Raw genomic sequence first — 18,468 nt, 5'->3', positions numbered from 1 at the left:
TGTTGTGTGACAAAACTGCACATTTTAGAGTGGCCTTTAACTGTCCCCAGCACAAGGTGCACCTGTGTAATTATTATACTGTTTAATCAGCTTCTTGATATGCCACACCAGTCAGGTGGATGGATTATCTTGGCAAAGGAGAAATTCCCACAGAGATGTAAACTAATTTGTGCACAACATTTGATAGAAATATGCTTTTTGTGCTTATGGAAAATGTCTGTGATGTTTTATTTCAGCTCATGAAACATGGGACCAACACTTTACAATTTGCGTTTATATTTATGTTCAGTATAATTAATATTAAACAAATAATTGGGCGTTGTACTTTACTATCAACCGTAACGCCTCTTGGTGGGGTGGTGATTTCTTCACCGATTTTATACTATCCGGACCGCTCGTTCATTTGTAACGGCAGTTCCTGTATTCTCCCTCCAGTTGTTACCTCATCTGCACAGACCGCTTTAAATGTAGGACCAGGACAAGATGGCGGGTACGTAGTCTATTTACGCTAGCTTCGGGAAAATGCACAATTCCGTCCCATTTTTTCAACAGTTTCGAGTGAAAGTCGATACAGCAGAACAATTTAGTTATCGATTGAGTATCTTTTGATTCCGTTTTTGGTTGTTTTTAACAGATATATCTTTACTCCAAGAGGATTCCCAGGAGGAGTTGGACGGATGTAAGTTTATCCCTGTGTTTTCAGTGTTGGAAATTGCTAGCTAGCCAGCCGTGCAATGCATGCGATGATTGCCTTGTCGGCTCTCTGGAGTTCACGGGTCTGTGTGGGCCTTGGGTAGACGAGTTGGACTGTCCCCTTTCTTTGCAACTTACTTAACTTCTTCGATGTGTAGTGAGTTATATTCACATCCTACATTTTTTAAAATGCTCTAAAAAGTAGTTTCTTAAAAGCTAACACTCACGCGCTAGCCTCTCCGATAGCCAAGCATAGTAACCACTGCATTACATTTGATTATGATAGTCTCGCTTCCTTCGCTAACTAGGTTCTCAACCTAATACATCATGCTTGCATGCAGGATTGTTAACCTAGCTAGGTCGGCTAGCTAGCTACCACCCATAGCGGAGGGAGGTTTCTGTTACATCAGATATGGAACCCAGTTAAGCCCTACGACTATGGCCTGACACTTCCTGAACTGGACTATTAGGCTTGCTAGTTTTTGCAGCCAATCTAAATTAGTATGATATAACAACTAGCCAGCTATCTATTTTCTATTACTATCCAGTATGCATATTAGACAATTTGGTGACTGATAACTTGTAGCGAAAGTGGGAAGTTTATACACATAGCCTGGCTATTGTGCAATAACTGGGATTTGCAGTTACCATACATTGTACAAGCTAGGTATTTATGTTGCAATATGATAGATTGCTTTGTTTCAGTCGTGCATTTTGCAACATACCCATACCATTGCGAGAACAGTCATGCAACAAGTCCACCTACAGATCACTACCATCATCCTATAGATCCCCACCTGCTTGTATACTATGTGTATTCACTGTATTTCAAGGACTTCTTCATATGTTTCTTTCACCAACTCTGTCATTTTCACTTTTGCACTCCCCCGGACTGCATTCTCCTAACCACTGTTGATATGCTAATAGATTTAGCATTGGGGCCAAGCTTCTGCCACCACTGCATGTCACCTCATCACTGTCCCTCACCGGCCTGACTGGGTACGTGGTGGTGGGTGCCTCTCATGCACAATATTCCCAATGTCTCTAATAGTTGGTGTGGATGACTACAGCTCAGAGTCTGACGTCATTATTATACCTTCAGCCTTGGATTTTGTATCGCAAGATGAGATGCTGACTCCTCTTGGAAGATTGGATAAATACGTCGCTAGTGAAAATATTTTTAACAGGTAAATGTCCAATGGAATGTTATTAAAACTCCCACTTTTTTGAAGACTTATTTTTTATTTTTTTCGAGAATATTTTAAATATCAAATTTTGTTATGACTTCCAGACAGATGGTGGCACGAAGTTTGTTGGACACACTAAAAGCAGTGAGTGAGGATGAGAGGGACTGTATCGGCGTCTTGGAGAGAGTGGGTCGACTTGCTGATGACTCGGGTAAGACCCCATCGGTTTATAAGGGGCGTTTGTTTCATATTTAACGACTGACTGTAGTGAAAACTGTCTTGTGTATATGAACTGGCTGTGTGTGTCTGCATGCTCTGGACATGCCCTTATTTCTGTCAAGAAGTAGTCTGTCTGTTCTCTTGGCTGGCCATTAGTGTAGAGGAGAGAGACCCATGAGTGTTTTTGATGGAGGGATGTAGTTAACTGCACCTAGATGCCATTTCATACAGGTGAAAAGTTTGTCTGAGTTTTCCAGCCAGTCCCAGTTTGCTCCCTTGGCCCTGTAAGGTGCAGGTAGGCTAAAGGTGTCAGCATGCTTCAGTTCAGCTCGCATACTCCCTTAAAATACCTTAACTTGAAAAACGAGGAAACTCGGCAATAGTGATGTTTGTCCATTTTGAGATGCTGTAGCCAGTATACACTTCCTCAAAATATTCGGAATTAATCTAAGACAACTCAAGAAATCTGTAATTCTTTTTGACTTTCTTGCCGACGAGCTCTTAGTCACACAATTTTTACATCTAAGATGTTTGGTGCATATTTTTCAATTAAAAAAAATGGCATAAAAATGGGTCGTCCCTCGTTGAATGACAGCCGTTATTGAAATGTCTCTACTTTTGACCAATCACAAACGAAGGAGCGTAGACTTCGACTTGCTTCCATTAAAAAAAAATGTGTACCTGAACAGTCCCCCCCAAAAAAAAAAAAGATGTCCAAAACGAACAAACTTCACAAAATGTCATAAAATATACACAAACTCTACTGAACTGTTTTGGCTGGGAAGCGTGCGGATACCTTTTAAGGAATATAGAGGAAGGTGCATCACTGCTTATACATATCCAGTAGGGATTAGAAAATATATTGGGATCTGGGCATTTATTGGTTGGGATAACTAATAATAAGTTATCCCAACTAAAAAAAAATGTGTGCAATGGTCAGGTCTCTGTAGTTCTCTGAATGTAGTGGCCTAGCAGTGTCCTTGTAAGTGCAGGGCATGTCTTTCAGCGTAATGCAGTAGCCCTGCATAATGGTGCAGGCATACATTAGAGCAGCAACCAGTTCCCTTAACCCTGGAGTAAACTGACCATAGAGGATCTTAGTCAGTCAGTGGGCATGTATTTTAAACAACTACATCAAAATAAAAAAAACTGTTTTCCCTTAGCATCACATACGCTGGGTGTGCTTCGGGGACATTCTGGCCCCGCCTGGTAAAACGGAGTTTCAAAATGCACCGTCCATCAGCATCCTTCTCACAGCTATTTATTAGTCCGTCTTTAAAATATAGGCTTAACTAAATTCACACCTGATGTTAAGACAAGCTTAACTGTTTCTGGAGACAATTTCTTTGGACAAATGATATCCTCCTCTGGTCCCAGGGCATCCAGCCAGGTGTCAGTCATTGTTGAACACTTGTGCTGCTGTCGATGATGAAACCAGGCCCCTTTTGTCATTGAAGACATTTGATCTTCAGACTTTATTGACCCCCTTTTCTACTGTCCTTAAAATACCTCTGAAGTGTTTTTAAAATGTCTGAACTTTCTCTTTTCAGAGCCCTCTGTAAGAGCAGAACTAATGGAGCAAGTTCCTCACATCGCCATTTTCTGTCAGGAGAACAGACCTTCCATTCCGTTTGCCTTCTCTAAGTACTTGCTACCGATCGTGGTGAGATACCTGGCTGACCAGAACAACCAGGTAAGGGAGGCGTGTGATATGAATATATTACATTCTCTTTTTTTTGTATTGTTCAACATACTTTGTTCTGTTTTTTAAAAATTGCCTCACTCGCTTTCTCTAGCCATTGGCACATGTTAGTTAAACATCTATTCAGCGACAATAAATTAAGCTCATAGATGTTATTCTACCTAATGTTATTAATAGCGTCTGTATAATGATTGTGATATCTCGCCAGGTCAGGAAGACCAGCCAGGCGGCCCTGCTGGTGTTGCTGGAGCAGGAGCTGATTGAGAGGGGGGACATTGAGACCCTGGTGTGCCCCGTTCTGGTGGACCTGACCGCCCCCGACAGCAACGACGACGTCAAGACGGAAGCCATGGCCGTGAGTCACGTAACCAAGGAGATGCCTGAAATGGCACCCTATTCCCTATAAAGTGCACTACTAAGTAGCTTTGTTGGTCAAAAGTGGTGTAATACATATGAGAATAGAAGGTGCAGTTGTGTGGAGACGGGTGGTCAGGGAACATGACCCACACAACATTATGACATTATCAGGCAGCTACTGTGCCACGTTTTTAGATATGATCAAATGCCAAAAGTAGAATAAGGTTGACCCCTTTGTTTTATTTACCATAGCTGTGATTTCCAGAAGCAGGCTGCAGCCAGCATTCAAATTAATGTTTGCCCTTCTGCAGATAGTGCAAGCCAAGGGTATTTCAAAGTTGTCTGTAGAACGCAGGTAGTTTTGTTGTGACATTTTAGTTCAAACCACCGTGCTGTGTGAGAAGGATCCTGACGGACGGTGTATTGTGACGCTGTTTTTGTGGCTGTAGATCATCTGTAAGATGGCCCCCATGGTAGGCAAGGACATCACTGAGCGCCTCTTCCTGCCCCGCTTCTGTGAGATGTGCTGCGACTGCAGGATGTTCCACGTGCGCAAGGTCAGTAGAGACCAAACTAGGGTTGTGTTCATAGTGCACCAAACAAACGAAAATGGACTGAAATAGGAGGGACTAGCTGGACTTGGCACATGTTTCTATCCCTTTTTTCCCCCTGTTAACATTTTTAAATGTCTTTTGTTGTGCCTTAATGAACACGACCCTGGATTAGATCACCACCAAGCAGTGGCTATACACTCACGCAGACTTTCTCAACTTTTCAGCTTTTTTTTTGTTGTTTAACATATTGTTAAATCTGCTTGGGGTTGGAGTCATTGCTTTAGATGAGGTCATTTTTGTGTGTTTGTGGCAGGTTTGCGCTGCAAACTTTGGCGACATTTGCAGTGTTGTTGGAGGAGAGGCAACAGAGGAACTCCTGGTACGTGTTGACTTCTTTTGGTTTCATTCTTTCTCAGCCAACTGACTTGCTAACTTTGTTTGCTTCCAGTGACACACCAGGGTTTACTTAAATGAGTCATCTAAAAGCCAGAAGTTTGTTGTACATGCCGTTCCCAACTGCCACTTTTCCAACTCTTTCTCTGAATTCTCAGCATATTGTTCTCTGTGTTGTGACATTGAGATTGTAACGGGTGAAACATTGATGTCCTCTCTCTCCACTCAGTAGCTCGGCCTTGTGTGACGATGAAACGGCATTCTAAGCTCTGACTGAAACACTTTTTTACTTTTCATCTCGCTCTCTCCCCCACCTCTCTCCTTTCCTGCCCAGTTGCCCCGCTTTTTCCAGCTCTGCTCGGACAATGTGTGGGGGGTGAGGAAGGCCTGCGCTGAGTGCTTCATGACTGTTTCCTCGTCCACCTCGCAGGAAGTGCGCAGGACCAAGCTATCGTCGCTCTTCATCAGCCTCATCAGTGACCCCTCCCGATGGGTGAGCACAGAGCAGAAATTTTGGTCAACCCACATCGTAAATGGAAACTAATTACTTAAGCATAGGCATTAAACATTGACCTGCTGGGGCCAGAGTTCTACTCTTAATCCTCTAGGTATTTTGCTGTTAAGGGAACTAACTTGTCCACTGTATCTCAGTTGGTAGAGTATGACACTTGCAACGCCAGGGTTTTGGGTTTGATTCCCATGTGGGACCAGTAAGAACAAATATGAAATTAAAGTGTATGCACTCACTACGCTCTGGATAAGAGCTTCTGTAAAATTAAACTAACTTTTTAGAGTAAATACATGTAATTTTTACTGCAGGGCCTGTGGGTAGTAGGTAGCCCACTTCGGGGAACATACACTTGACATATTTTACCAGGATGTCTGAGAGGCCAACTTCCTTATTTGAATGCACAACTTGGCTACTTCTCTTTACAAGAGTGTCTGCTAAATGACTGTAGAGGAATTGACATGTCATACTTGTTTGTTCCTTGATCTCTGACCTCTGTCTCTCTTACTGTGTGTCAGGTGCGTCAGGCTGCCTTCCAGTCGCTTGGCCAGTTCATCTCCACGTTCGCCAGCCCCAACAGTGTGGGCCAGTACTTCAGAGAGGGGGAGGAGGGCGAGTGCAACTGTGTCCGCTCACAGAACAGGTGCAGCCATTTTGGGCATCTGAAAGGGAATATTGATTTTGAATGGTTTTCTTTCAGTGAAGGAAATACACCAAGCTTGTATTGTACTGCTTGTTTGTAACATGCTTCCTCTCTCTCTCTCTCTCCCCCAGTATTGAAGAGAAACCACTGAACCTGGACACTACAGACCCTTCCCTCAGCGCTAACACCGATGACTCTCAGAGGCGGGGGGATGACTCTCCTGTACGCACAAATGGCAACCACGTAGAGGGTTGTCTACAACAGGATTGCATTTCCAACCATGCCCAGGGGGACCACAGCGAGGGGGAGGATGGGGGGTTTTGCCGGACAGAGGAGGAGATGGGTGTAATGGATGTGGCAGAGCAGGGGGGTGGGGAGCAGACGGCGGAGGCTTTGGCCCTGGACGGTCCCGAGTGCCTCTGTGGGAAGGAGGCTTCCTCGCTCGCCCCCAACTCGGACCCCTCGGAGAAGGAGGGAGACTATACCAGCACAGCAGGGGCTCAGGAAGAGGAGGAAGCCCCTTCAGTGGCTACTGAGAGCACTAAGAACGAGCCACAGCCACATGAGAAATGCACAACCTCTAACGAGAAGGACGACTCACCAGCAGACATATTGGCGCCCTCATCCTTCTCCCTCCCTGAACCAGCAGAGGAGGAGTCCCCCTACGTCAGTCCTCAGGACAATATCCCCGAGCAGGAGCTTTACAACTCCTTCCACTTCTGGAGGTTGCCCATCGCTGAGATGGACCTGGACATGGAGCTGCTCCAGCAGGGGGAGATGGTCCCGGAGGAGCCCCCCTGCTACGTCTCCTCCAGTCAGGGCAAGGCTAAAGCCTCGGCCCCAGTCCTGGATAGGAAACAGCTGGAAGAGCTGATCGAAAACCTGGAGCCTCATATTGATGACCCCGACGTGAAAGGTGAGCTGTGCTGTTTGTAAAGCTGTAGCTTGACCTCCCTGTCAGCGGTCTACACTCTACTGCTGAGATCACGAGAAGCTGCTTACTTCAATACCATACGTAGAAATGTAACTCAATAAGAGGTGGTTATTTTGGTAACTGTTGCAATTCATGGTTGTGCATCCATTCATATAGGGACAGTGGCTCAGTGTATTGGCCGAATGCAATTATATTGTAAGAGAAGTTGTCATGGCGGGTTAAATCCCTCAGGTTATAAATAGACTAATCCTTAACCAGAGCAAGCAGTGAAATTCTATACATTGTTTTTGAATTATTAACATTCCTCTGCTGTGATTGGACAGAAGCTCTTTCACAGGTAGTGCTCCGAGCCAAACCCTATAGGCCAATGGTGTGAGAGGCTAGCCTTTGATTCCAGTCCACTGTGTTTTTGGTGGAATTGAAACCCTTAATGTCGCATGTGAGGCTAGCAGCCTGCTGGCAACCTGGCCATTTCACACAATAGAAACCGGAAGTCATATTTGGGCCGATTGAAAGAGAAGGGTAAAATAGAAAACCGGGAGAGGTGTGGTGTGGCCTATAATGTTACAAATGGCACAATGAAAGGAAGAGGCGTTGTCAGAGGATCCCCGAAAGCACTAGAAAGAAACTTCAAACTAAAGCAGTTTGTCGCTAAACAGTTTTTCCTTCAATCTTCGTTTTATGTGCGAGCCTCCTCATTGTCTGCCTATAGATGCAATCCTATCATGCTGCATGTAATGAACTCCGGTAGTCTAGGCCAGGGATGGACAACTCCTGTCTTCAGGGGCCAGAGTTCTGTAACACTGCCCTGCCATCCCTAGCAAACACAGCTGATTTCAACTAATTACATTCCAAATTGAGTCGTTGATTATTGGAGTCAGGTGTGTTGACTGAGGCACTAATCAGACCCCTGAGGACTGGAGTTACCCTGGGTTAGACCTATACTACAGAACTCTGCTGTGTTCCAGTACTGTTTGTTTCTAAAAATGGGTCACATGAATTTAATAATCTGTCACTGAGTACGGTTACATGCACACAATAATGCGATTTTTATTGTAGGTAGTCAGATTAATATAGTAGTTTGATTTAAAATGTTTACAGGCTTTGCAAGAAGAACAATCTGATATCAGGCTAACTGATGTCACTCTGAAAAATGCAGAAAATCACTGATCTAAATAAACATTCCACCACAGAAACCATGTAATTTAAATTTAAAAAAAATATGGGGTGGATCAGCTTAATATTGCAGATTGTTGCTTCCAATGTAATTGTCTGCATCATTTCCAATCCCCCATATTTTTTTTGGTATATATGTATATGTATATATATACCTATATATGACAGACATACTTTTTAAAAGAATATGCCTTTATTATTATTCCCGCAAACCCTACAGCCGATCCCCCAATTGGAGTAAACTAAAACACTTCTGCTTTTACCTTCAATTTATTCATCTTATACACATTTTACAGACAGTCTACTTTACAATAGTTCTCTCGTTTGTTCTTAGTCCTTCCTCTATTTCTGATGTCCATCCAGTTGGATTTCTATTTGTAACTATACTATTTCACAAAAGTTCAGAACCTTTATACATTTTACAGATCCCGTATGTTTTACATTGTTTTTCTTGTTATTAGTCCCACCCTTCAGCTCCACTCAACCCCTCCCATCTATCTCTCAACATCATCCATTTCGGATTTCTACTTGCCATATATTTTTCAACTGCTGTGAAGCTTCACAAAATAATTGAACCTTCCTATTCTCATAGCTTCTACAGATTGTAATTATTTTTTTGTTGCTAAAACTGTTATTATATTATTGATTGACTATGGCTTTTCAAGTCACCTAGTATTGCTATCTGCAGCATTAGTTCTAGGCAAATGTTGCAATTCTTCAGCCATTCCTGGACCTGTGACCAAAAACAAGCTACTTATGGACAATACCAAAATAAATGATTGAATGACTCTGCCTCCTCACAGCAGAATCTGCAGAGCTGGGAAGACTGTATCCCCCATATAATTAACATTCTATTGGTTGCAAGAATTTTGTATAGTAATTTTAAATTGAAAAATTAGTTTTGAATCTGGTGTTTTGCATATCAATTCATAAACCATGTGCCATGGAATGGGTACATCAAATCTCTTCCCAACTATTTTGCAATTTATATGGCACAGCTGTCAGTTTTTTGGGGTACTTAAATGAAATTGCTATGTTTTTGTTTATCACACTTTAACCATTTGTGTTCTTTAATACAGGGCCGACATACAAGTTCCTTACTTTTTTCCCCTTCTACTTGCCTCTTCCATTTTTGTGGTAATGCTGCAATTAATTGGTTGTAATTTTGGGTAGAGCAGACATCTCCTTTTCAGGAGATGCACTGAAGCACAATGACTGACTCTGCTTAGCCTTGACAGATTTACAATCTGCTCTTCCTCGTCAGTAAAGATGAGCCCCTTGTCGGTGCTTAGGGCCAGTGCAGTGGCTCCTTTCCTTGGTTTTGAGTGCGATCTGTTGTGAAGAGGGCCGGCTGTAAGCCCAGACAAGCTGTTGTGCATATGGCACAAAGAACGCTTGTTTGACAATGACGCGTGCGCACACACACAGGCCTCGATGGGCTGTTTTATACACTCACGGTAATGGTGTCACAACAAGGAGGAATAGGTCTCCTAGACGCTTCAGGTATATCATAGAATGAGCACAGGCAGGGTAGCCTAGTGGTTAGTGTTGGACTAGTAACCGGAAGGTTGCAAGTTCAAACCCCCGAGCTGACAAGGTACAAATCTGTTGTTCTGCCCCAGAACAGGCAGTTAACCCACTGTTCCTAGGCCGTCATTGAAAATACGAATTTGTTCTTAACTGACTTGCCTAGTTAAATAAAGGTAAAATAAAAAATTAGCAATATGGTAGTTTCTCTAGGCTCAAGTTGTATTGTTTGGCAATAATACAGGTTACCCCTTGGGCATTGTTTCTGAACATGGTGACAGAGCAATGTGGAACTCTCACCTGCTCATGCCCCCCCCCCTTCCTGCAGCACAAGTGGATGTCCTGACAGCTGCTCTGAGAGCCACAACCATGGACTCTAACCTAGAGGATGCCTTCCTGGAGCCCCGGGACAGCCAGGGGGGAAACCACTACGACAACCCCTTTGGAGTGCACCAGATGCCACTTTTAGGACACCATTCAGACATGGAGGTGAGAGGGTGGAATGGTGTCACACCTATAGAGAGAAATGAACTGTAGGGTTGTCATGTTTGACCTGTGATTAATCCCGGTGTCTGTGTAGAGGCGAAACTCCACCCTGCAGATGCACCATGGCGATGACTCTGAGCTGAGCGATAGCAGCTTCAGTCCAGAGGACGAGAAGAAATCCAAGCATCAGGACGTGATCCCTCAGGCCCTGCTAGACCAGTACCTGTCCATGACGGACCCTTCCAGAGCTCAAACGGTGGACATGGAGATCGCCAAGCACTGTGCCTACAGCCTGCCTGGTGTGGCCATGACCCTGGGCAGACAGAACTGGCACTGTCTCAGGGACACCTATGAGACCCTGGCCTCTGACATGCAGGTGTGTCTACGCTCCACTTCTGTCTTGGCTACATCTCACTGACACCTTCTGTCAATTGTACTGTAAATGTTTTTGAGGAAAACCTGTTTTTCTCTTCAGAAGTTGTTTTTGACCCCCCGTTCCATTTCAACCTCAACACTCCCCACCATGGAACACATGCACTAGAACACCGACTTTGTGGAACTTTTAGGTAGATCTGGATTGTGTATAACTGGCATGCCTCGCTCACTTGTAGCGTAAGCTCTAATCGTGACATCTGCACGTTCCACAACTTCGCGTCCTCCTGAATGTGCCCCCATGGTTAGTATGTAGCCTAGCAGTGTGGCTCTCTCACTGTGGTCTATTTCCTCCTCCCCTGCCAGCTGGTTGTTGTCAGGGAGGGTGCTTTGACAGACTGGACCTAGACTGGAGCATGGAGCAGGTTTGCTTTTCTTTCTGGTCCTCCTCAAGCACCTTTTTTATTGTGATTCTCCAAGCCCAATGTGTGGTTCCTTGGCTTTCCAAATGCAGTCCTCCAAAAACAAACTTTTATCCTCTCACCTTACAGTTGTCAACCCCACAGTTTGCCTGCCTGCAAGGAATGACATTTTGCCCTAGGCACGACAGCTGAAGGGCTTGACACTATTGGCTCTGAGACTCTCAACCCCCCCCCCCAAATCAGTGAGTTGGAAGCCTGAGGACTGGAGTTGGCTCGCAGTGTGATTCCTCAATGTCTCCGGTGCTGTCTCCCCCTGGCCGCGCCCTTTGTCCCACTTTATACACGCCTTCTAACGTCACTGGGTCTTCCTGGGCTCTAATGTCTCTCTCCCTCCTCCAGTGGAAGGTGCGTCGGACGTTGGCCTTCTCCATCCACGAGCTGGCCCTGATCCTGGGCGACCAGCTGACGGCTGCGGACCTGGTGCCCGTCTTCAACGGCTTCCTCAAGGACCTGGATGAGGTGCGGGTAGGGGTCCTCAAACACCTCTACCACTTCCTTAAGGTCAGTCGGCACCTCTTTCTTTGGCACTCGCATCCAATAAGAGAAGACTTGATCAATATTTTAAAAGAATACGAATAGAAATGATCATTAGAATGGATGGGTTACCTTTTTATTGTGTTGTCACAATGAGTTGACTGCAGCTCATAATGGTTCATATTTCCTGTAGTGATGATAGGATCCAGGCACACCTGCTGTGTCTTCTGTGCTGCAGTGTGGTCGCAGGGGGATCAACCTCCTTTCTCGCTCCCTCTCCCTCTAGCTGCTGCACCAGGACACCCGGCGTAAATACCTGTACCAGCTCCAGGAGTTCCTGGTCACAGACAACAGCCGCAACTGGCGCTTCCGATCAGAGCTGGCAGAGTAGGTCCTACCCTGTTACCACACTTCATGTAATCCATTTATTTCCCCTGTGACCTTAGTTGTAACACACACCATTAGTAGCCAGAGAAGTAGCCTGACGTAGTGATGTTCCTGTACTGTATTGGTGAGGGAGTTAAACATAGAAGTAACTTTTCCAAGATGTCTGTTTTGGTGACATTCGGTTCTATGGGTCAGGGTAATCTGTATCTCCTCTGTGTTCTCAGACAGCTGGTGTTGTTACTGGAGCTGTACAGTGGTCAGGATGTGTATGACTACCTTCGACCCCTGGCCTTCAGCCTGTGTCTGGACAGAGTGTCCTCTGTACGCTGGACCTCCTACAAACTGGTACGTCACAGCCAGCGACACCCCAGTCCCCGACACTGTCACAGCCAGCGACACCCCAGTCCCCGACACTGTCACAGCCAGCGACACCCCCCCTCCCGGACACGGTCATGGTCTTCCTGATGTTTTTCTTTACCAGTAGACCTTTTTGTCTTAGTTTGGACACAACTATACATTCAAGGGTTGTTCTTTATTTTTACTATTTTCTCTAATAGTAAAGACAAACTAACCAAGAAAGTGTTAAACAAATCAAAATATATTTTAGATTCTTCAAAGTAGTCACCCTTTGCCTTTTGATGATAGCTTTGCACACACTTGGTGTTCTCTCAACCAGTTTCACCTGGAATGCCTTTCCAACAGTCCTGAAGGAGTTCCCACTTATGGTGAGCTCTTGTTGGTTGCTTTTCCTTAACTCTGCTGTCCAACTCACCCCAAACCATCTCAATTGGGTTGAGGTTGGGTGTTTGTGGAGACCAGGTCATCAGATGCAGCTCTCATCACTCTTCTTAGTCAAATAGCCCTTACACAGCCTCACAATCTCAAATTTGGACTCATCAGACCAAAAGACTGATTTCCACCAGTCTAATGTCCATTGCTCGTGTTTCTTGGCCCAAGTAAGTCTCTTCTTCTTATTGGTGTCCTTTAGTAGTGTATTCTTTGCAGCAATTCGACCATGAAGGACTGATTCACACAGTCTCCTGAACAGTTGATGTCTGTTACTTGAACTCTGAAGCATTTTATTTGGGCTGTGATTTCTGAGGCTGGTAACTAATGAACTTATCCTCTACAGCAGAGGCAGCTCTGGGTCTTCCTTTCCTGTGGCGGTCCTCGTGAGAGCCACTTTCATCATAGAGCTTGATGGTTATTGCGACTGCTCTTGAAGAAACGTTCAAAGTTCTTAATTTTCCGCATTGACTGACCATCATGTCTTCAAGTAATGATGGACTGTCGTTTCTCTTATTTGAGCTGTTCTTGCCATAATATGGACTTGGTCTTTTACCAAATAGGGCTGTCTTCTGAATGCCACCCCGTACTTCGTCACAACACAACTGATTGGCTCAAATAAAGAAAAAGCCTTGAATGAGTAGTTGTGTCCAAACTTTTGACAGGTACTGTGTGTGTGTACATACACTATAGTTCAAAAGTTTGGGGTCACTTAGAAATGTCCTTGTTTTTGAAAGAAAATCACTTTGTTTTTTGTCCATTTTTAAAATAACATCAAATTGATCATAAATACAGTGTAGACATTGTTCATGTTGTAAATTACTATTGTTGCGGGAAACAGCAGGTTTTTTTTTAAACATTTTTTTTTAATAGAATATCTACATGGGTGTACAGAGGCCCATTATCAGCAACCATCACTCCTGTGTTCCAATGGCACGTTCTGTTAGCTAATCCAGATTTATCAATTTAAAAGGCTAATTGATCATTAGAAAACCCTTTTGCATCTAGTAGTATTTTGTAATGTTACACCACCACATCCTTGGTAAATATTTCTCCCTCCTTACCATTTCCACATATCTAGAACATTTCTCATGTTTTGCTCAACATACAGAGCAGGGCGACGTCCTGCTTACAGACATCAGCAACAACACAATTCAAGTCTGCTAAAGATGGCCGCTATTGTCTCTTCCCAATATTAGCCTTTCACTGAGGCATGCCCTGATTGGGAAGAGATCATAGTAGTAGTTTAGCGATCACTCTCAGCACAAAAATAAAACTACTATTCTGTTCAAGATGTCACCCCTCTGTATGATGTCATATTACTGAGCCCATCTTAAGTTCTCTGGGCTTCATTTACCCAGAATTTGATACACGAAAAGGAATACGTAATATTTATTTTATATTGTTAGGTGAGTGAGATCATCAGGAAGGTGGCGTCGTGCCAGGCGCTGCTGGCAGACTTCCTGAGTGAGCTGGTAGAGAAGTTCTGCCACTCCCCCAAGTGGTCGGGACGACAGGCCTTCGCTTTCATCTGTCAGGTGAGGACATCTTTGTCATGTTCGTGGTTAGGCTTTGGCGGTATACTGTGTATATACCGGGGTATTTGGAACTAGCCACTGGGTGGTTTTTCAACTCCATCAATACTGTTAACCATTTTTAAGCTTGTTTAGAAGGTATTTGTAGCTACTTTTAAGTAAATACCTGCAGTCAACTTGTGCAATACGTTAGGAAATGAAGCACATTGCGCTGTTCCTTTCACCCGTGACATAATTTTTTTCATTATGAAGCTTACCGGTAGTCCCCAGTCACATGTTTGCCACAAGCACACAACGATGAGTCTGCCAGCAAAGCCCTGTGAGTTACTCACTGTTGTGCAGTGCGCACCAGGTGATCTAGTTACAGTATGGAATTCATAACTAAATGTTTACCAGCTAGATATCTTACAACTATTCAGTGAACTGTCTACAATGTGCTAAATGCTCTGCGGTTGTGTATTTGGTTTGCTAATTTAGCTTCTTGCAACATCAAGCTTCTCTTGGTAACAGTGGAGTCCCCTCCTGGATCAATAGCCTTGCGGTCTAATATTTGTTTTGTATGTGCAGCAAAGTGTGAGTAGCATTTTTCGTGTTACTTGTATAACTTTGCTCTGGGATGTCTGTCCTGCAAATAGTTTGTCAGACTTTATAAAATGTTCCCAATTTGCTCGTTAGCATTTAGCTAGCATTTGCTATGGGATTTGACATGTATTCTTTATTTAACCAGGGTAAAGCCCATTGAGACCATTTTCTTTTTCTATTTTTACTTGTTAGCATTACTATTACTAACATTTGGATTAAAGGGATTTGACAATAGTGCCCCTTGTGTTCAGTGCCAGTATTACCAAATATCCCGGGATGGCACAAGGTCAGTCTGACAACCGCCCAAGCCTATTCATCGCTCTTCTCTTGTCATCTCCTGACCTATACAACACCAATAATCATCCAATAGGCCTAACCAAATAAACAAGGTAAATTCTGTCTGAACTACTTTACTTTCTTCCCTTTAGAGTGGTGTATGTTTACGATCCTAGAAAATGACTTGGGCTGTATCCTTGCAGCGTAATGGCTGATAAATTGGGTTCTAGGTAATTCAATTAAGGTTCCCACACTTAGTAGAACTGATCTGTTTTAGAATGTAATGTACATGTCAGATTTTCCAATGGAACCCATTCAAATAGCATCTTATGCCAATCCTTTAATAGAAGGGACCTTGTCATTAATCCACTTTAAGAGGATGTTTTTCCTCCCTGTGATAGTAAGGATGTTGTAAAGCCTCATCTTTGCCACCGAAGTAACATGCCTATTGGGGAGAACTAACATCAAAGAAATTGGGTCCAATTCTAGGTTCCCCCTGAACATTAGACCAGTACCTTTTTTTTGTAGTTTGTTTACGTTCACGTTCCAATGTGTTAGGGTGCCTGTATCAGTTTTTTACATTTTAGACATGGAGGAGGATGAGGGGCTGAAAGCATGTCTGATTTGGGGATGTATGCAACCTGTGTCTTATTCTTAATCGGATTGCTCTCTAGTACGATTACAGCTAGATAATGTTTTGCATATCTCCAAATGTCCTCCCACATCCTTGTCAATAGTAATAGAAAATGACCCCCCCCGTGTGTCAACAGTTTAAAAAGGACCTTAAAACATCAAAATAAATGTAGACATTTTTCCTTTGTCATTTGTTCAATGAGAAACACATCCGGGTTGCTTATCAAGGTGGTGCTCTTCAAAAAGTGTCTTACTTGTAGAAAGCAGGAGAAAGTCCTGCTCAACCGTCTCCGCAAATTAAAAAGCTCTGTCTGCCTATGCCCTTAAGCCAAATGTTAGCCAGCAATCCAGGTACAGAAAATCTAGGTGGTTAAGAGCAGATGTTAGTTTGGGCTTTCCTAAAAAACATTGAACTGACCGCCATGCTTTGAGTGAATTAAGTGTAATGGGATTATTGCAGTAATCTTTTATAGATTTGAAGCTTCTGAAAAGATACAAGATCTTGAAGACTTTTTCAAAATCCTCATAGCTAACAAAACGGAGGTGTCCTCATTATATAACATAAGTGGGCACACCACTGATATCCAAGTCTCCAATAGAATCTGGCAATATTGCTGTCTGAAGTCTTGCCTTGTGTTTACTCCATATGAAAGAACTTAACCAGCCATTCATGGCTCTGATGACCTTATTGTACCGTAAGACTGAGAATTTGGATTGGGAAGTCTAGGTAAAATGTAGTCTAGGTAAAATGTTAATTTTCAAGAGGTATATTCTACCCATCCATGAAATCAGAAGAGTTGCAGCGCTCCAGATCCTGTCTTATTGTGTCAAATAAGGGAACAAAATTGTCTTCGTACATTTTGCTAGAATTTGAGGAATTATGAATATACCCAGATGTATTAAACTTGATGGAGACTATTTTTGAAAGGAAAGGGAGGGGTAAGACTACCAAGTGGCATAGTCTCTGATCTAGTAAAGTTAATCTTGTAGCCTGAGAATACACTGAATAATTCAAGAATATTAACAAGAGGTATAATTTGAAGTCTCTGGGCTAAAGATGAATATCAAAACATTGTCAACTGCCAAGGATTTTTAATTCCAGTTTTTAATTGAGGTCTGTTTTTATTTGAAGAGCCTTTTAGTTTCCCCACCCTCATATTACACAGTGGACTAAGTTGCTATGGTAGCTATGAGGACACTGCTTTCAACAGGCCACTTGACATTGTCCTCAACATTTTATTTGATAACATGCGTGGCACCATTCTCTGTCTCACAATGTCTATTGTGTTGGAGGACAATGAGATAATGATGACTGAGTGGTCAAGTGCTTTGTTGTGTTTGTGCGTTAACACACAAGTGTGTGTGTGTGTGTCGTGCATGCACACACAGAATCACACTTCCCCCAATCCATCTCTGAAACACACACACCATCCTCTCTCTTTCTGTCAGCTGGCGATTGAGGATGACTGTGTGTCGTTGGAGCAGTTCTCGGAGCATCTGCTGGCCCCTTTGTTACAGCTGGCCTCTGACCCCGTGGCCAACGTCAGGGTGCTGCTGGCCAAGACCATCCGTCAGAGCCTGCTGGAGAGAGGTACGTACACACACACCTGCTCCTCTGACCAATTCCATAGAGTTAGGCCTAGGAAACAAGCAATTATGGCTTCATTTGTTATTAGAAAAATTAATCGTATTTATAAAATAAAGTACCTTAACTGCACTCACACAATGCATAGTGAAATTGTCTGGATGGCGTGAGTATATAGCTATGCCATTATTAATCCCCAATAAGGAAACATGACAGAGTATGACTTCTCCATATATTGTTAGCTTAACTGCAGTTGAACCCTGGTCACATCGGTCCTCTTCCTGTTGTCCCTGCAGAGTACTTCCTGCATTCTGCCAACTCCCACCAGGAGGCGCTAGAGCAGACACTGGTGGCCCTGCAGATGGACCTGGACAAGGATGTCAAATACTTTGCCAGCGTGCATCCTGGGAGCACTCGCCTCAGCGAGGACGCCATGAGCACCACCTCCTCCACCTACTGAGCACAGAGCGCCCCTCTAAACACACACAGGTTAGGGTGCAGAGGGCTTGAGGTAGCTTCTACTTCTAAACAGCCACAAGGGGAGGACCCATGAATCAATACAACTGATTAATTTAGTGCTTTGATTTGTTTATATTTCTTTGCCACAGAAGCCTTAAGTGTCTTCCTTAAACTGGAAAATACTTGAATGTCCGGAGTGGATTCAGTGACTAACAAAACAAATGGTGGGGGGGGATGATGATGATGATGATGGAGGGAACTCATGGGGACCAGAGCTAATAAGGACCATCCCCCCCATCCCAGCTCCCCATCCCTTTCTATCGCTCTCATTCTCATCCTCCCGAGACTTAGCGGAAAAGCCAGTATCTCACAAGCTTTATCGAACCACATAGCAGGACGACTGTCTCTAACTCAAAACGTTTAAACGGTGTAATGTTTCTGTGATTGCTTTTTCTTATTGATACTGTATAAATGACTGCTATGCTGCATATATAAAAAAAAAACGAAACTTTAAAAAG

The 18,468-nt window shown here is 43.6% G+C and overlaps 1 protein-coding gene across 3 annotated transcripts; it reads left to right on the top strand.

Annotated features, from left to right (window-relative positions):
* The first annotated feature begins 361 nt into the window (after nucleotides 1–361).
* Nucleotides 362–18,208, top strand: LOC112215316 (serine/threonine-protein phosphatase 4 regulatory subunit 1). Of its 3 annotated transcripts, XM_024374248.2 has the most exons (20): nucleotides 411–490; nucleotides 635–679; nucleotides 1,621–1,692; nucleotides 1,796–1,880; nucleotides 1,985–2,091; nucleotides 3,650–3,792; nucleotides 4,010–4,156; nucleotides 4,608–4,715; nucleotides 5,026–5,091; nucleotides 5,440–5,598; nucleotides 6,132–6,256; nucleotides 6,388–7,172; nucleotides 10,222–10,382; nucleotides 10,474–10,755; nucleotides 11,573–11,734; nucleotides 11,994–12,094; nucleotides 12,319–12,439; nucleotides 14,290–14,418; nucleotides 17,356–17,497; nucleotides 17,788–18,208. In XM_024374248.2, exons 4-20 carry the CDS (start codon nucleotides 1,822–1,824, stop codon nucleotides 17,949–17,951), a joined length of 2,961 nt encoding a protein of 986 aa, XP_024230016.1. In that variant the 5' UTR covers nucleotides 411–490; nucleotides 635–679; nucleotides 1,621–1,692; nucleotides 1,796–1,821; the 3' UTR covers nucleotides 17,952–18,208. The 3 variants fall into 3 exon arrangements, with proteins under 3 accessions (XP_024230013.1, XP_024230012.1, XP_024230016.1); XM_024374245.2 differs by lacking the exon at nucleotides 1,621–1,692 and having other exon boundaries at nucleotides 362–490; XM_024374244.2 differs by lacking the exon at nucleotides 1,621–1,692 and having other exon boundaries at nucleotides 362–490; nucleotides 1,745–1,880.
* Nucleotides 18,209–18,468: the final 260 nt, after the last annotated feature.

This window comes from Oncorhynchus tshawytscha, linkage group LG16, assembly GCF_018296145.1.
Source record: "Oncorhynchus tshawytscha isolate Ot180627B linkage group LG16, Otsh_v2.0, whole genome shotgun sequence".
Classification (NCBI taxonomy): domain Eukaryota; kingdom Metazoa; phylum Chordata; class Actinopteri; order Salmoniformes; family Salmonidae; genus Oncorhynchus; species Oncorhynchus tshawytscha.
This window is presented reverse-complemented; position numbering and strand designations above follow the sequence as displayed.

Excerpts from the sequence above, each read along its gene's own strand:
- LOC112215316 (XM_024374244.2), top strand. Across the intron at positions 2,092-3,649 it reads TCGACTTGCTGATGACTCGG|AGCCCTCTGTAAGAGCAGAA; the intron begins GTAAGACCCCAT and ends TTCTCTTTTCAG. Across the intron at positions 11,735-11,993 it reads ACCTCTACCACTTCCTTAAG|CTGCTGCACCAGGACACCCG; the intron begins GTCAGTCGGCAC and ends CTCTCCCTCTAG.